The following is a 16,975-nucleotide window of genomic DNA, read 5'->3' as shown; positions in this document are numbered from 1 at the left end:
GCTTTTAAATTAAATCTGTTGTTCATATTATTATTTTGTGTGTGTGTGTGTGTGTGTGTGTGTGTGTGTGTGTGTGTGTGTGTGTGTGTGTGTGAGAGAGAGAGAGAGAGAGAGAGAGAGGGAGGGAGGGAGAGGTTTGTGTGAGTACATGAAAGAGAGGTGTGTGTGTGTGGGGGGGGGGGGTTAGGGACAGACAGAACAAGAGGCGTGCGTGCGTGTTAGCGCGCGTGTGTGTGCGTGCGTGCGTGTGTGCGCGCGCGTGTGAGTGTTTTCGTGTAGCCCCCCGCCTCCCAACCTGGAACACACACTCCCCTGACCTTCCCTCACACCTCATTACACTCCGGTACTCCATCTCCGTTTACCCCTCTTAACCCTGCCGCTCTCCCCGCCCTGCCCTCCTGATCCCGGGGCACATCAGCCCATCACTCCCCTTGAGCTCCAGGCCAGCACGGTGGTTACAGCCAGCGGCCCGTCCCTCTCTGCCCCTCCCCCTCCCTCTCCCTGTGTCTGGGGACCGGGGCTTACCTGGCTCAGCCTTAACATGGCTGAGCTGGAGAGTAGTCTTATTGGACCTGCTGGGGGGAGGGGGGTTGGGGGGGGGGTGTTCAGCTCCATGGGACATGATGTCTTATTGAGGACTGTGATTCTAGGAGACGCACGCATACCCACACCTACATGGTGGGCCTCTGTGGGCCTCAGTTGGTAGAGCATGGCGCTAACAACGCTTAGGTTTTCGGTTCGATTCCCGTTGGGAATGACCATATACTGACAGATGTATGTATGTATGCGTATCTCACTGCAGTGTAAGTATGGCAGTGGGCTTTTGTGCGGTCCCCGGCCTCTCTCTCTCTCACCTCCACCTCTCCTCTCCCTCCTCCCCCCAGGCAGTGGGACGAGCAGCTGGACCCGCGTCTGAACGCCAAGCAGAAGGAGGCCATCCTGGCCATCACCACGCCCCTCACCATCCCCCTGCCCCCCGTGCTCATCATCGGGCCCTACGGCACGGGCAAGACCTTCACCCTGGCCCAGGCCGTCAAGCACATCCTGCGGCAGGACGACAGCAGGTGAGGGGGGTGGCGGGGTGGGTGTGTGGGGGGGTGGGTGTGAGTGTGTGTGTGGGGGGGGGGGGTGTGTGTGTGTGTGTGTGTGTATGTGTGTGTGTGTGTGTGTGTGGCTGAGCCCATAGGAGTAGGGTGAACTTGCTCCCAGGTGTTGATTTTGGATCAGTATTTAGTGATTAAGGCTTATGGTTTATGGTCAGTAAGCTGATTCTAGATCAGCGCCCAGAGGAAACTTCACCCAATGGCGGGCATCAACATCAGCACCAGATGGGCCTCTCAAAGGGCATGGGCACTACCCCCCCCCCCCCCCCCCCCCCCCTCAAAGGGCACTGGGCAGCCTCAAGTTTGACATTTAGGTCAGAAAATAGACTGCTTGTCAAAGTTCTGTATCAGAGGGTACACTAAAGGCCTGTGTGTGTGTGTGTGTGTGTGTGTGTGTGTGTGTGTGTGTGTGTGTGTGTGTGTGTGTGTGTGTGTGTGTGTAGTGCGGGGGGTGGATAAATCATGAATATGCTCGGATAAGCGAAAAGCTGATTTGGAGAGTGCTTTAGCTTTGCTCCAGAATGACCGTCCATCCATCCATGCCAAGATCAGTTGACTCATGTCAATGAGATTGCCAGTGCACTGTGTTATGTAATATATAATATGTACGCCATTTAGCTGACGATCTTATCCAAAGCGACTTACATTGCAGTGAGTGCATACATTTTTCAGTATACATGGTCCCAGTGATGTACAGCGAATGCACTGAAGATCCCGGTTCTTACAGTTTGTCTGTTCTCGCTCTCGGCTGGGATACTTGCAGGATTGTCTTTTTTGTCAATAGAAAGCCTGGAAGATTCCTCCAGTTTACTAGTAAAAAACTTTACTTTTCTTTCTTTTTTTTCCTTTTTTTTTTAGGGATATATATAGTTTTAGGGTTATATATAATGAAAAAAGCATTTAAAAGGGATTACAAAATTGTGTAGGGATGCAATATTCATCTCCGACTTCACCGCTAAATATGTTAAATATTCTATGGGCGGCGAGTGGTGAATTATGGATAAGATGTTAAAAGCAGAAGCAGGAGGATAAGTGAGCCCTATAGACCCATGACCGCTCATTGTCACGTTTATGAACGCTCATTGTCACGTTTAACACACGAGAGGGAGAAACAGGAATGCCTATCGTCACCTGGTCCTGTCCACTCCTCTTCCTCAGTGGTGTGATGCCCCAGGACAGATCAGAGGAGGGGGCGTTAGAAGATGTTCTGCCCGTTTCCTCTTCCCTTTTAAATATGTCTTTATGGGTTAAAACTGAACATTTTGGCATTTAGCGACTTTAGTGACTTTTTAAAAAAAGCGGCAGTTTTTTCCCTTTTCCCGTAGGGTTGTATGTAAAAAGGCGCTGAAGGCGGCGCTTTTTTCTAAAAAAAGACGTCAAGTGTGAACACCCCCTTACCCAACAACTTACTTAGACAAATGTATTTGTTGTATGTCACTTGTTGTGCTGACGTGTCTGTCTGGTTGTTCCCCTCCCCCAGGGTCCTCATCTGCACCCATTCCAACAGTGCAGCCGACTTGTACATAAAGGACTACCTTCATCCGTACGTTGAGGCGGGCAATCCCCACGCGAGACCTCTCAGGTAAGGCAGTAAAAACAGTAAAAACATTGTACTAGTAAAGACGACCTTGCTAGAATACTTGTTTCCCACAGGATTTTGTGAGACTGGGTGGACCACATATAAAAATAAAAAGTCAGTAAAAACATTGACGACTTTGCCAGAACACTTTCCGCAACAGCACGGGCAGCGCTGAATAATATGCAAAAAAGCGGCAAAAATACCTTCGGTTCATTCTGAGTAAGGACACAAGCACCACCATCTGTTGTCAAGCTCGGTTTCACCTTTCACAAAATCCACAAACCCCGCCGCCCCCCCAACCTTGGACCCTTATAAGACACTTGAAATGAGAGTTCAATGTTCATCACCTCTTACAGCCCCGAAGGAACAACCGCCCCCCTCCCCCCTCCCTCCACTTCGATCGGATCAAGCTCACGTCTGGTGGTTCTAGTGGCCACAGGCTGTGGTTTGTGCGCCCTGCTTAGGGCTACTGTTAGTCCCGACGCATCCGCATGACTACACACCCCACTCATCTGTCCGTCAGCTGGATTGCTGTAAAGTTCAATGGTCAGAGTGATCCATCCACATCATGTGTAGATTAAGTGGGTAATTGTGCAGTGGCGGTGATCTGGGCAGGCCTGAGACTGGCCTGGCATTACGTTTCAGCTTCGATATGCTTGAAGACAGACACACGCACACACACACACACACACACACACGACTGCTTCAGTGACTCTTAATCACACAAGCATAACAGCGCCAGCCAAGAAGAACAAGAGGGCAATTTCCAACCTCGGGCCTGAGCCCCATGTGACAGCCTGGGGGCCGCCGGGTGAACAGATGACTAGTTTCACATGACTGGCGGTCTGATCCTCGGGGAGCCGCCGCGACCCCCCCCCCCCCCCCCACCCCCGCCCCGACTCTCTAAATGGCGGTATCAGCCGTCGTGTCTCTCAGGGCGAGGGTGCCCAGTCAAGTGTGAAAGTCCGTAAGTGTGTACTCTCTCTCTCTCGCTCTCTCGCCTTCTGGAAACGCCGCCGCCGGGCGGTAGGTCCGCCGTCCAACCAATCCCTGAAGGAATTGGATACAGCCAGGCCAGGTCGTGTGAAGCATAACATGTCTAGAAAGGTCCTCAGGTGCAAGATACCAAAAAAAGGGACATGATTGCTCCTCTGGCTGCTCAAACAAATGGGACTGAGGCCTTTCACCATCAATCTTTTTGTACTGGCTCGTGTTACTCTTCCGTAATTGAAATCGAAATGTAATTTTGGAAGTTTTGCGTCCGTCCAGTCGAAACTGTGTGTGTGTTGCCGAGGCCTAGCGTGATTGGTCTCTTCTCCGTTAATGTGGTGTCTCTTATAAACAAATTAAATGTCACCTTTTATTTATTACGGTTAGTCTCATCGAGATAACAACATCCCCCTTTTTCAAGAGCGGCTGGGTGGTTATCCGTTTTCTTGTATCTCTCTGGTTCATCTCCAGCGGCCAGTTGGATTTTTTATTTTTTTAACTGTGTCTTCTCTCCCTCTCTCTCTCGCTCTCCCCCCCCTCCCCCCTCCCCTCCCCTCCCCTCCTCCCTCCCATCTCCAGGGTATACTTCAGGAACCGGTGGGTGAAGACGGTCCACCCCGTGGTGCAGCAGTACTGTCTGATCTCCAACACACAGTACACGTTCCAGATGCCGGAGAGGGACGACATCCTCAGGCACCGCGTGGTGGTAGTCACCCTCAGCACCTCCCAGTACCTCTGCCAGCTCGACCTGGAGCCCGGTGAGTGGAGGCTAATTGCTAACCGCTAACGATACGACGGCGCTTCCTTTGCTGAGCGCTAACGTAGCTCACGGTGTGCTTGGTATGCCGCCGGAGGCTAATAATGGCCAGGAACGGCACGGGAAACGTCAGGCTGATCAAAAGGAAGATGTGTGTGTGTGTGTGTGTCAGAATCATTCGCAGGCCCTTATCTTATCATCATGAGAACCAAAGTCTCTTAGTACCTGCGTGGCGGGAAACGTAATCTCGTAAAATGTAAATTGCACACATGCATAAAACTGAAGTCTGAGAATGATTCTGATATACACACACACACACACACACACAGGCCCGGACTGGCCATCGGGAGCACTGGGAGTTTTCCCGGTGGTCTGCTAAATTGCCCGCAGTCCGCAGATAAAAATAAATAAATGTGTTGTTGTTTTTTTGCCCGCAGTCTGGCCACTGATATTAGAAGCAGGTCAGGCTAGTGTTTCTAGTTGCGGCAGCACGATAGTTCGCTAAGGCGAGAAAATAAGAAAGGCGTTGGAGCCTTGGAGATGCCGCTAAAAGTGGCAAAATCCACAAAATGTTTTCATGCACAGGACCAGGTTAGTCAGTGATAAAAAATAAACATTCTAGCTAGCTAACATTACCGATGCATAATCATCTTACCCTGTCAGAAGCCCAATGTTAAAGCTGCCAAGAAACTGGACAATCAGTAATAAAGGCAGTTGTGCCCTTTCTTATTTCCTGAAAAGCATTGGTGGCATAATTGACATATCTACTGTATGCAGTGATGTGAATAACGGCGTTAAAATAAACGGCGTTATTTTTTTCAGTAACGGGTAATCTAATTGATTACTATTTCCATCGTTATAACGCCGTTACCGTTACCGGTAATTCAATGCGGCGCGTTACTACTGAAGCTTCTCATTGTCATCCGACCTCAGTCACAGTTGCAAAGGTGTTTTTTGTTTGTTTGTTGGTGAGGGGGGAGGGGAGGGGAGGGGCGAGACAACCGCGCAAGTGATCATGATTGGCTATGGTAGAGAAAATGTCATGGTAAGCCAACCATAGTTCAGTGTTGTGCGGATGTTTCTACACACACCACACACGCGCACAGCACCACACACACACTCAAACTATCAGAGAGATACACGCAGCAATGGCGAGTCCCGAGTGTTCTGAGGTGAACGTGGCATTTTCACGGTGGAAGTACAGGCACTATTTCAGTACTACTTTAAAAGCACTTCATATTGTTTAACTGTTAACTTTTGTAATGAAGAAAATACTTGAACTACAATATGTCTACCAGTTGTGGTCTGTTGAAGTGCAATAAATATGAAAAGTTCCCTGCTGAAACCTGCTCAGAAAAAATCTATCTTCACAAGAAGATCACATTTATCTTCTAATATGGCAGTGGGTAAGCTTTTCCTTGTCACATTTGGCTGACTGACCTTAACTTAGCCCGCTGCACCGTGGTAAAAAGTAACGCAATAGTTACTTCCCCTAGTAACTAGTTACTTTTATAATGAAGTAATTCAGTTACTAACTCAGTTACTTTTTGGGATAAGTAACTAGTAACTAGAACTAATTACTTTTTAAAAAGTAACGTGCCCAACACTGAGTGTATGTGATTAACATTATTTGACAATTCATGCGTTTTGTTGATACGTTGAACATTTCAGTCAGTGAGCTCATACTTTGAGCTCATAATTGTATTGTTTAATGTCTTCTATCTTCGTTGTGCATGTGTCACAATAGTATTCGGGCTACTGCAATTACAGTATAGTAATGGTGTTAAACAGTAAACTGAATAGTGCATGGTGCTGTTGCTCTGTTCTTTGAATAGGTGGAGAGAGTAGCAGTGCAAGTATAGTGCTTCTTAACGCCTGGGCCGCCCTGGATACCTCTACCTCAGCAGCGCGTGTGTGTTTCATTTCGGCGGCCATGTTAACAGGTTAGAGCTGCCACGCAGTGTGAGACGTGCGGCTCAAGCACGCCGTGTGGCTGCTCTAACCTGTACTGGCCGCCGAAATGAGACGCTCATGAGATTGAGACGCTCATGAGCAAATTAGATGCTGAGGTAGAGGTGTCCAGGCCGGCCCGGGCGTTAGGCAGGAGCCTTTGGAGAGAGAGAGATCGTTATTTAATAAACATTGGTTTAAAACTCATCACTTTATTACTTTATCAGCACTTTATTACTGTAGTTTTACTTGTTTACTTTACTTATTATTGTAATTTTGTATCTTGATGCTGATTTTTCTCAGTCCCACCCTGCACACCCACACACAGACACACACAGACACACACAGACACACACAGACACACACAAACACGTCTTCTTTTTGATCAGCCCGAAGTTTCCCGTGCCGTTCCTGGCAGCAGTAGACACCCGACGGAGAGCAAAAGCTCATTTAAGTTGCGTGAAAAGACGTTGAAAACAAACCAATTTGTCGGCGAGAGATAATAACCGCCTCTAATGCGTCGATGGAGGGCCTTGTCTGTTGCTTAGGAACACCATTTGCCTATTTCTAATGCACTTTACATCATTAGCTCTCCCCCCCCCCATTCCCCCCCTTCCTCCCCTCCACAACCCCCCAACCCTACGTTTCATCTCCTCCTCCCGCGTTCGCCGCTGATGAAAATCGTCCTCAAACGAGGCAGCTAGGAGCCGCTCACCCTCCTTAGCAACGACAACAACTCCGCCAGCCCCACAAACATCCAACAGGTTGTTGTTTTTTAAACCCCCGCGTGTGGTGGTGTAACTTATTCATGAGAGTTTGAGCTAAAACTTTGGGTTACACTGGTTCACCCCTTGTTCACCTCTCACTGGAACCCCCGGTCACCCCCCTCGGACCCAGGGCCAGATGGTGCCGAACGCCAGAGGTCTACCCCTAACCCTAACCGCCTGGTATTAACAATGAATGATAATGTCACAATCGAGGTCACTTTGGTGCCTTTTATGGTGCGTTTACTGTATTGGCAGAGTAGTCAACGACTGAATCGGCGTAATAGCCCTGTATGTTTTATGCTCAAGTGCGACTGCGGTTCAAGCGATTCAAGCGAGTGGTTCCAAGCTGTGAATTCATGTATCGTTACAGACGGGATTGTAACGAATTCATGTATTTGTAGTTCGTCACAGTAGGATTCGCATGCATCCTATCGTTTCCCTTTAGTGTTTTTTCCAGTTGAGGTACGTTAGACATTGCTGTCAAAAAAACAAGCAAACAAACGCTCAAAGCCCTCGATTTATTTAAACTTTGTGTGGATTTTGTTCTTCCGACATATTTTCATCTCAGTGTATTCCAGTGGAAATGTAGCTGTTGGCTGTTTTTTAGGGTTGTTTTTCCACCTCTCCATCCCTCTCTCTCTCTCCCTCCTTCATCCCTCCCTCCCAGTCAGACATTTACTATGCTGTTACATCCCCCTTGTGAGCAGCGCAGCGTTTGAGCTTTTTAAATCAGGGCTGAAAAAAATAAATAACAAAACTCCACCAAACCAGCTTTGAGAGAGAGAGAGAGGGGGGGGCAGAGGAGAGAGGAGAGAAAAAAGAAAAGGGCAGAAAACAAAAGACGTTTGATTCTCTCTCTCGCTCCCTCAAAGGGTGTTTTCACAGATGGGCCTCTGTTTTTAAATGTGTTAGCTTGTTTCTGTTGCCTGACTTGACGGTTGTGACGGTGCTTTGAGTTTGACGTGCCAGTGGCAGCTTGAGGGACTCAACCTACGGGAGAGTGTTTACCCCAAATATACTGTTGAGAACTGCTTCCAACTCAGCATCCCAATCAATCATTCATTGAGTGATTCATTACCCAGCCAGGGTCAGATGTTACAAGTGTTGTTTTACCAATAGTATCTGCTCCTAGCAACACTGGTCAGTATGTACTGATGAATGGCACTAATGACCTGACCTTTGAAACGCTGTGTGTGTCTGTGTCTGTGTCTGTGTCTGTGTATGTGTGTCTGTGTGTCTGTGTCTCTCTCTCTCTGCAGGGCTGTTCTCTCACATCCTATTGGACGAGGCGGCCCAGGCCATGGAGTGTGAAACCATCATGCCTTTCGCTCTGGCCAGTAAAAGCACCCGCATCGTGCTGGCTGGAGACCACATGCAGGTAAACACAGCGTGGAACATTTACTGTTAAGCCCCCCCCCCCCCCCCCTCCCCCCCCACACACACACACAACCGCCCACCCCACCCAGACAAGACTTTACCAGAGTAGTAAACAAGTACAAGTTTGTATATAAAAGTGTATCTAGCAGTGTTTCCCACAGGACTTTGTGAGAGTGTGATGGGTGGACCTCGGACCCTCAAGTCTTTCGTCAAAGGGGGTGTGCGTGGGGGGGATTATCGGTAGCACTAAATCGTATGGACCTACAGTAGATGCAGTGCGAATCCCAAAGATCGCGTCGCTCACGTGTTAAACAAATCGCAGCATTCGCGGGCAGCCACAGTCGAGGTAATGAATTGAATTGGATTGAAACACTGCCCCCTGGGTATTATGTGTTTGTGTACTTTGAACCCCCTCCGACTAAGCTTAGTGCGTATTATACGTTGGCTGAAACGGAGGGGGTGGCACAGTGCTTGTTTACCAGTCTGGTCCAGCTAAACCCTCGTCCCTCAAGCCTCTCTGAAACACAGTGGAGCAGAACCATTATGTCCCCTAGCATGGCCATGATAGGGTTAATTTATTTGGTCTCCTCTCGCTCTGTCTCGGAGAAACACATTTGTGCAACTCTTTCTGTTCCTCTGCCTCTTCTCTCTCTCTCTCTCTCTCTCTCTCTCTCTCTCTCTCTCTCTCTCTCTCTCTCTCTCTCTCTCTCTCTCTCTCCCTCGCTCGCTCGCTCGCTCTCACACACTTCTCTCACTTCTCTATCTCTCTCTCGCTCGGCTTAATCACATTGTCTGCAGAAGGAGGATTTTGCCTCTTCTCTCCTATCCCTCTCTTTCCCCCCCAGACACACACACACACGCACGCACGCACACTCCCTTCATTATAGGTTGTTCTTTGGCTCTGCGTGCAGTCTGAGAATAGTGAAGTCCATTCCTTTCTTTTGACCCTCTCTGGTATTGACTAGGTAGTGGCTCATTAAAGCGAGCTGAGCCTGTCCCCCGGGAGACTGAGAGCTCAGCCGGGAGCTAAATTACCAACAGCACTGAACAATGGCTCTGGGCTGAAAGGCTCCGTAATTGCTGTCGTGAGGTTTTTGTTGTGTGTGGATTGGGAAAGCTTCTTAATCAAGGGCCAATTGGAAAAGAGGATGTTTTTGCTTAAGCGGGGAAGCGGGGCTAATAAATCAACGCTATCGCAAATGATTTGAGGGGGGAAAAGTAGCTTTGTAGCACAAGTTGTGACACTGTGTTGTGACAACGCTACGGTTCGATGGTTTTTGTATTCACAGGTCAAATAATTACATTCAGCTTTATTGTCGTTGCACAGAGTACAACTACTGGGATGACTGAGGTGTCGTTTGGCGTCTAACAGCGGGGTAGTGGTGGTCTAGTGGATAGTGAGTTGGACTTGTGATCGGAAGGTTGTGAGTTCAAATCCCGCCTGAAATCAGACCACTACTAGTGTGCCCTTGAGTAAGGCACTTAGCCCTCAGTTACTCCAGGGGGAATGTCCCTCTAATTCGTAATTGTAAATCGCTTTGGATTAAAAGCTGCTAAATGGCTAAATTAAATTAAAATTAAATTACATCTATCGTGATCAAGTTGTAGTGTATTATTTTAACCGTCCACTAATGTCGACAATGCTGCAAAGGGCAGAGACATGACAACGGCCAAGAGTGTCCATGACTTCTTTGAGTCGTAACGTCATACTTTGTTGTTTTGAACATTTTAAATGTAATTTCTTTTTTCTTTCTCTTTCTCTTTCTCCCTCCCTCTCCCTCTTTCTCTTTATCCCTCCCTCTCCCCCTCCAGCTCAGTCCGTTTGTGTACAGTGAGTTTGCGCGGGAGCGTAACCTGCACGTGTCACTGTTAGACCGGCTGTACGAGCACTATCCCATGGAGTTCCCCTGCCGCATCCTGCTCTGTGAAAACTACCGCTCTCACGAAGCTATCATCAAGTAGGTGTGAACTTTATCACATCGCGAAAGAGAGAGGGGGAGGAGGGGGGAGAGAGGAGAATGTGAGGGGGAAAACGGGATGGGGAGGTGGAAGAGGGGAAAGGTGGGGGTTGAGAGGAGGAGGAGAGAAACAGGAAGGTGAGGGAAAACAGGATGGGGAGGTGGAAGATGGAAAGGTGTGGTTTGAGAAGAGAGGGGAGGAGAAGGTGAGGAAAAAACGGGATTGAGAGGTAGAGGAGGGAAAGGTGAGGGTTGAGAGGAGGAGGAGGAGGTTATGGGCTGTAGAGGGAAGAGCGAAAGGGGGATACGTTTGGTGGAGAAGGAGAGAGGAGAGTGAGGAAAGGAAGGAAGGCGTAGAAGGAAGGAGCAAGGGAAGAGGTCGGGATCTCCCACTGGCTTACCAACCAGCAACATCGTCAACAAACTTGATTCAGCGAGAAGGGAACTGACGGTTTTTCTTAGCCACGGCAAAGCATGAAAGCTCAGACGAGACTCCTGTGAGAATGCTGAGGATTAAAGTAGTCCTCTATGAGGGGGGGGGGGAAGGCTTCTGCAACATGTTTAAAAGTTGATAAAAAGCACCCTTGAAAGACAGTTTTCGGTTTTAACGCTGCACACTGAAAATACCGGGTCCTTACTGCTCAGCTTTCACACGTTTGAGTTAGACATACATTGTACAATATGTCCAGAAACTAGCTCCACTACACTCCACTCCACTCCACTCCACACAGTAATACCACGGAAACAGACCATATATGGAAACAAAAGGCACCGCCGTTGAGGAGTAACGGCTCCCGTGTCAGGCTCTGGATGTTTTGAACGAAACCGTGACCTTTATGAAGACCACCTGATGCTAATTCTCCCAATACAACCTCCCCCCTCCTCTCCCTTACCTCTCCCCCTTGTCTCCCCTTACCTCCCACTCACCTTCCCCAGCTACACATCAGAGCTGTTCTACGACGGGAAGCTGATGGCGAGCGGGAAGCAGCCGTCTCACAAGGACTTCTACCCCCTGACCTTCTTCACGGCGCGGGGGGAGGACGTCCAGGAGAAGAACAGCACCGCCTACTACAACAACGCTGAGGTGACCACGCGCTGACCGCAGCCGCACATCCACTACACAGGAACCGTACATCAACCATACATCGATCATATATCAACCATACATCAACCATACATCGATCATACAGTAACCGTACATCAACCATACATCGATCATATTTCAACCATACAGTAACCGTACATCAACCATACTTCAACCATATATCAACCATACATTGATCATATATCAACCATGCTCCGCCTGCTTCAACAATGCTGAGGTGTGAATACCCCCCCCCCAAAAAAATCATGAAAATTAAGTTATTCTCTCATTTATAAAGAAGCATCTAAATTGAGTTTAAATTGATTATGACCCCAAACAAGCAGAAAGCCTCCGTCCCCCCTATTGTCTGACACTGGCCCAGAACACTGAACACTGAACACCAGGCAGTTCAACCCTCATCCAGAGGGATTGAGTTTGACACCTACGCTTGACACCCGTTGACCCCTTCTGAACCTGAGAGGACCTCTCTGTGGTCACCTTTGACCCCAATCAAAGCGGGCCTGTCCTGGCTGTGCTGCGGCCTGTCATAGACGCCACGTGAATTACCTCCCCTCTCGCTGACGCTGCACCTGGGTCAGCTGCTAGGGACTTGACGTCATCTCATACAGTACAATTGACGTGTGTGTGTGTGCACATGTGTGTGTATGTGTGTAAGTGTGTGTGCAGCCTCTACCATGGCCTTATTTTCCACCGACTGAAGGAATACTGACTGCTCCACACGACACCATCAGATGTAGAGAACTACTGACCATAGAGAACTACTGACCATAGAGAACTACTGACCATAGACTCTCACTATCCTACCATGCCTCAGGACAGCTAGAGGAGGAGATGCCAGTCCTCACCTCTCTCCCTCTCTCCTTCTCCCTCTCCCTCTCTCTCTCCCTCTCTCTCTCCCTCTCCGTCTCCGACTCTCTCTCTCTCTCCCTCTCCGACTCCCTCTCTCTCTCCCTCTCTCTCTCTCTCTCTCCTTCTCCGTCTCTCTCTCTGTGTCTGTGTCTCTCTCTGTCTCGCTCTCTCTCTCTCTCCCTCTCCATCTCCGTGTCTGACTCCCTCTCTCTCTCTCTCTCTCTCTGTCTCGTTTTACATTTTTGGCATTTAGCCTTTATCTGAAGTGACTTACAACAAACGCGTTTGTCTAACTAAGTAAATCCTTCCCCCCCCCGCCCCCCTCCAGGTGTTTGAGATCGTGGAGCGCGTGGAGGAGATGCGTAAGAAGTGGCCGGTGGCGTGGGGGAAGCTGGACGAGGGCAGCATCGGCGTGGTGTCGCCCTACGCCGACCAGGTGTTCCGCATCCGCGCCGAGCTCCGCAAGAAGAGGATGCACGAGGTCAGCGTGGAGAGGGTGCTCAACGTCCAGGGTGAGTTAAGAGACTGTGTGTGGTTTGTGTGGGTGTGTGTGTGTGTGTGTGTGTGTGTGGAGTTGTTTGGGAGTCACAATGTAGGCATTCTACCCCACAACTTAGAGAGAGAGAGAGAACAAGTGAGCACTGCGTAAAGGACAGTGACAGTTGAGTTGATTGAATTGAGTTGGTACTTCACACCATCATTCTGACTCTCTATCAGACTCTCATCTCCTCCAGCTCTCAGGGATGGAGCTAATGGCTCCCACTGGCACCACACACACACACACACACACACACACACACACACACACACACACACACACACACACACACACACACACACACACACACACACACACACATCCAGACAGCTGCTGTCTAGAGCTCATTACTTTTCTCATTAATGGCAGACACACTGAACAGGCCTCTCAAAACACACGGCTGTTTGTCAGTCACGACGTTGTACGCGCACACACACACACACACACACACACACACACACACACACAGTTCCTGTGTGTTTTATAATTATGAGTCATTTTCTCAGTAATCTTGTTGTCAGTGAATAAAAAAAGACCTCAATTGGGCTTCTCAGGGATCCCTAGACAGGTCCTAGTGTTTCCCACAGTGGACTCAGTGAGACAAAACGCCCCACAAAGGCGGACAAAGGCATCTGCTAAATGGCAAAAAATGGAAATGTTAACGCTAACCTCCTCTCTCCCCCTTCCTCCTCCTCTCTTCTCTCCCCCTCCCTCCCTCCCCTCCTCCTCTCTTCTCTCCCCCTCCCTCCCTCCCCTCCTCCTCTCTTCTCTCCCCCTCACTCCCTTCCTCCTCCTCTCTTCTCTCCCCCTCCCTCCCTCCCCTCCTCCTCTCTTCTCTCCCCCTCCCTCCCTCCCCTCCTCCTCTCTTCTCTCCTCCTCCCTCCCCTCCTCCTCCTCTCTTCTCTCCCCCTCCCTCCCTCCCCTCCTCCTCTCTTCTCTCCCCCTCCTCTCTTCTCTGCCCCTCCCTCCCCTCCTCCTCTCTTCTCTCCCCCTCCCCTCCTCCTCTCTTCTCTCCCCCTCCCTCCCCATCTCCTCTCTTCTCTCCCCTCCCTCCCCTCCTCCTCCTCTCTTCTCTCCCCCTCCCTCCCTCCCCTCCTCCTCTCTTCTCTCCCCCTCCCTGCCTCCCCTCCTCCTCTCTTCTCTCCCCCTCCCTCCCCATCTCCTCTCTTCTCTCCCCCTCCCTCCCTCCCCATCTCCTCTCTTCTCTCCCCCTCCCTCCCTCCCCTCCTCCTCTCTTCTCTGCCCCTCCCTCCCCTCCTACTCTCTTCTCTCCCCCTCCCTCCCTTCCCTCCTCCTCTCTTCTCTCCCCCTCCCTCCCCATCTCCTCTCTTCTCTCCCCCTCCCTCCCTCCCCTCCCCCTCCCTCCCTCCCTCCCCTCCCCATCTCCTCTCTTCTCTCCCCCTCCCTCCCCTCCTCCTCCTCTCTTCTCTCCCCCTCCCTCCCTCCCCTCCTCCTCTCTTCTCTCCCCCTCCCTCCCCTCCTCCTCTCTTCTCTCCCCCTCCCTCCCCATCTCCTCTCTTCTCTCCCCCTCCCTCCCCTCCTCCTCCTCTCTTCTCTCCCCCTCCCTCCCTCCCCTCCTCCTCTCTTCTCTCCCCCTCCCTCCCCTCCTCCTCTCTTCTCTCCCCCTCCCTCCCCATCTCCTCTCTTCTCTCCCCCTCCCTCCCTCCCCATCTCCTCTCTTCTCTCCCCCTCCCTCCCTCCCCTCCTCCTCTCTTCTCTCCCCCTCCCTCCCCATCTCCTCTCTTCTCTCCCCCTCCCTCCCTCCCCTCCTCCTCTCTTCTCTCCCCCTCCCTCCCCATCTCCTCTCTTCTCTCCCCCTCCCTCCCTCCCCTCCTCCTCTCTTCTCTCCCCCTCCCTCCCTCCCCTCCTCCTCTCTTCTCTCCCCCTCCCTCCCCATCTCCTCTCTTCTCTCCCCCTCCCTCCCTCCCTCCCCTCCCCATCTCCTCCTCCAGGTAAGCAGTTCCGCGTGTTGTTCCTGAGCACGGTGCGGACCCGGCACACCTGCAAGCACAAGCAGACGGCCATCAAGCGCAAGGAGCAGCTGGTGGAGGACTCCACGGAGGACCTGGACTACGGATTCCTGTCCAACTACAAGCTGCTCAACACCGCCATCACCCGCGCCCAGTCCCTGGTGGCCGTGGTGGGAGACCCCATAGCCCTCTGCTCCGTGGGCCGCTGCAGGTAAAATAACAGTTGTGTTAGTATGTGAGTAGGGTAGTTTGTGTGCGTGTATGTATGTATGTGTGTGTGTGTGTGTGTGTGTGTGCGTGATGTCATCAGAGTGCGACGGAGGTCATCAGAGTGTGACGTTACGATGAACGGGCAGCAGGAATATGCCACAGGACAGCTCCCATGTTACAGAGAAAATGGATTATTCACCTTAGCATATTGCTCATTTCCTGTGTGTGTGTGTGTGGGGGGGGGGGGGTTAGCAAGCCAGCCTGGCAGGGAGACGAACCTCCCACTGAGCCACTTCTTCCTGCACAGCTGGCACCCTGGCTTAGTGACACACACACACACACACACACATATGTTCACACCCTCTCCTACCCCCTCCCCCCTCCCTATGGTGTGGATGATGTCATGTCTCCCCAGTGCCTTAAGAGCAATGTGCTTCTAGATAGAGAGCGTTGCCGGTCACCATGACTATATCGACTGAGGAATGATTCTGTTCTCCTCATTACAACTAAAGTGTAAGGGGGAGGTGTTTTTTTTTCAACACACACACACTTGAGCTCCCCCACCCGGGTCGCCATGGCAACTGTTGAGTGCAATTTGCGGCTTGTCCGGCCACGCCGGTCATTGTTTAGAAATGTCACACCTGGAGAAGCGACGCCAATTATAGCAATGGCCAGACACACACACACACACACACACACACACACACACACAAACACACACAACAGAGAGGGCTACCTCCAAGATCAAAGATCAGGTTGTCTTTGAACCGTTAAAGAGCAGATGGGTTGGGGAGGGAGTAGGAGATGACTTCTACACTGTACACACACACACACACACACACTGTCTCTGACTCCAGCCACTACAGGTAGAAAGTGGGTACTTAACCACAGATCTGGGATCATGCTACCCTTCTCTACTCCTATCTTTAACCATCAGGTGAGGAATATAATATCTGACCCTGTGTCAGTGTGTCAGTGAGAGAGGATGGGAGGAGGAAGAGAGAGCAAGGGGGGGAGCGTGAAGGACAAACAGGGAGAGGAGAGGAAAGGAGAGAGGAAGGAATATACATAATACATTATCCCCTGGGCCTCATCAGACGGCGTCTCATGAGGGAGAAGAACACAGTGCTGGAAGGAGAAAACACACACATACACACACACACACACACACACACACACACACACACACACACACACACACACACACACACTGAGAAACCAGCAGGGAACCACAGTTAAGACAGACACATACCTCCCTGTGGTAAACATGTCACCAAGCATATCATCTCCTCTGTTTAGGCTTTTTGCTTGGGTCTTTCCTCCCGTCTGTGCGTGCGTGTGTGTCCGTGCGTCTGTGCGTGCGTGCGTGTCTGTGTGTCTGTGTGTGTGTGTGGACCTGGAGTTCAGGATGAGCAACAGGGTGGAACTGATCCAAACAGACTGTCTGGTCCAAGCGTGGGCTCCATCTGGGTCAGGGCAACCATGCCCCTTCAACATGCTTCATTTGAGTGTGTGTGTGTGTGTGTGTGTGTGTGTGTGTGTGTGTGTGTGGGAGGGGGTCAACAACAACGACGTCTCGCCTTGGGGGCGGACTCTCAGACCGCCTTATTGAAGGCTGATTAAATCCAGAGGACCAGAAATAGCCCTCACAAGTCACTGCAGATCAATTAGACACAGAGACACGTGCGCGCTCCCCGGACAGGCAACGACGCAACAAGGACGCAAGATGTCACTTGGAGTCACCAGGCGAAGCTCTGTCACTGTAAGGTGCTTCTTTCTCTGCGCCTAGCTTTTCCGTCTCATCAACATTCCAACTACCGCG

The 16,975-nt window shown here is 50.7% G+C and overlaps 1 protein-coding gene across 7 annotated transcripts in view; it reads left to right on the top strand.

Moving 5' to 3' along the window:
* Nucleotides 1–16,975, top strand: part of helz (helicase with zinc finger) — a 60,597-nt gene that overhangs the window by 18,152 nt on the left and 25,470 nt on the right. For all 7 annotated transcript variants that reach the window (XM_080524488.1, XM_080524489.1, XM_080524485.1 and 4 more), the window contains exons 14-21: nucleotides 885–1,064; nucleotides 2,584–2,685; nucleotides 4,252–4,430; nucleotides 8,406–8,524; nucleotides 10,336–10,481; nucleotides 11,418–11,565; nucleotides 12,764–12,947; nucleotides 14,926–15,154. In XM_080524488.1, the coding sequence (XP_080380614.1) occupies nucleotides 885–1,064; nucleotides 2,584–2,685; nucleotides 4,252–4,430; nucleotides 8,406–8,524; nucleotides 10,336–10,481; nucleotides 11,418–11,565; nucleotides 12,764–12,947; nucleotides 14,926–15,154 (1,287 nt within the window). The remainder of the gene's footprint in view (nucleotides 1–884; nucleotides 1,065–2,583; nucleotides 2,686–4,251; nucleotides 4,431–8,405; nucleotides 8,525–10,335; nucleotides 10,482–11,417; nucleotides 11,566–12,763; nucleotides 12,948–14,925; nucleotides 15,155–16,975) is intronic.

This window comes from Nansenia antarctica (genome assembly GCF_963989245.1).
Source record: "Nansenia antarctica genome assembly, chromosome: 2".
In the NCBI taxonomy this organism is placed as follows: Eukaryota; Metazoa; Chordata; class Actinopteri; order Argentiniformes; family Microstomatidae; genus Nansenia; species Nansenia antarctica.
The sequence above is the reverse complement of the archived record's forward strand: the minus strand, read 5'-3'. Positions and strand labels throughout refer to the sequence as shown.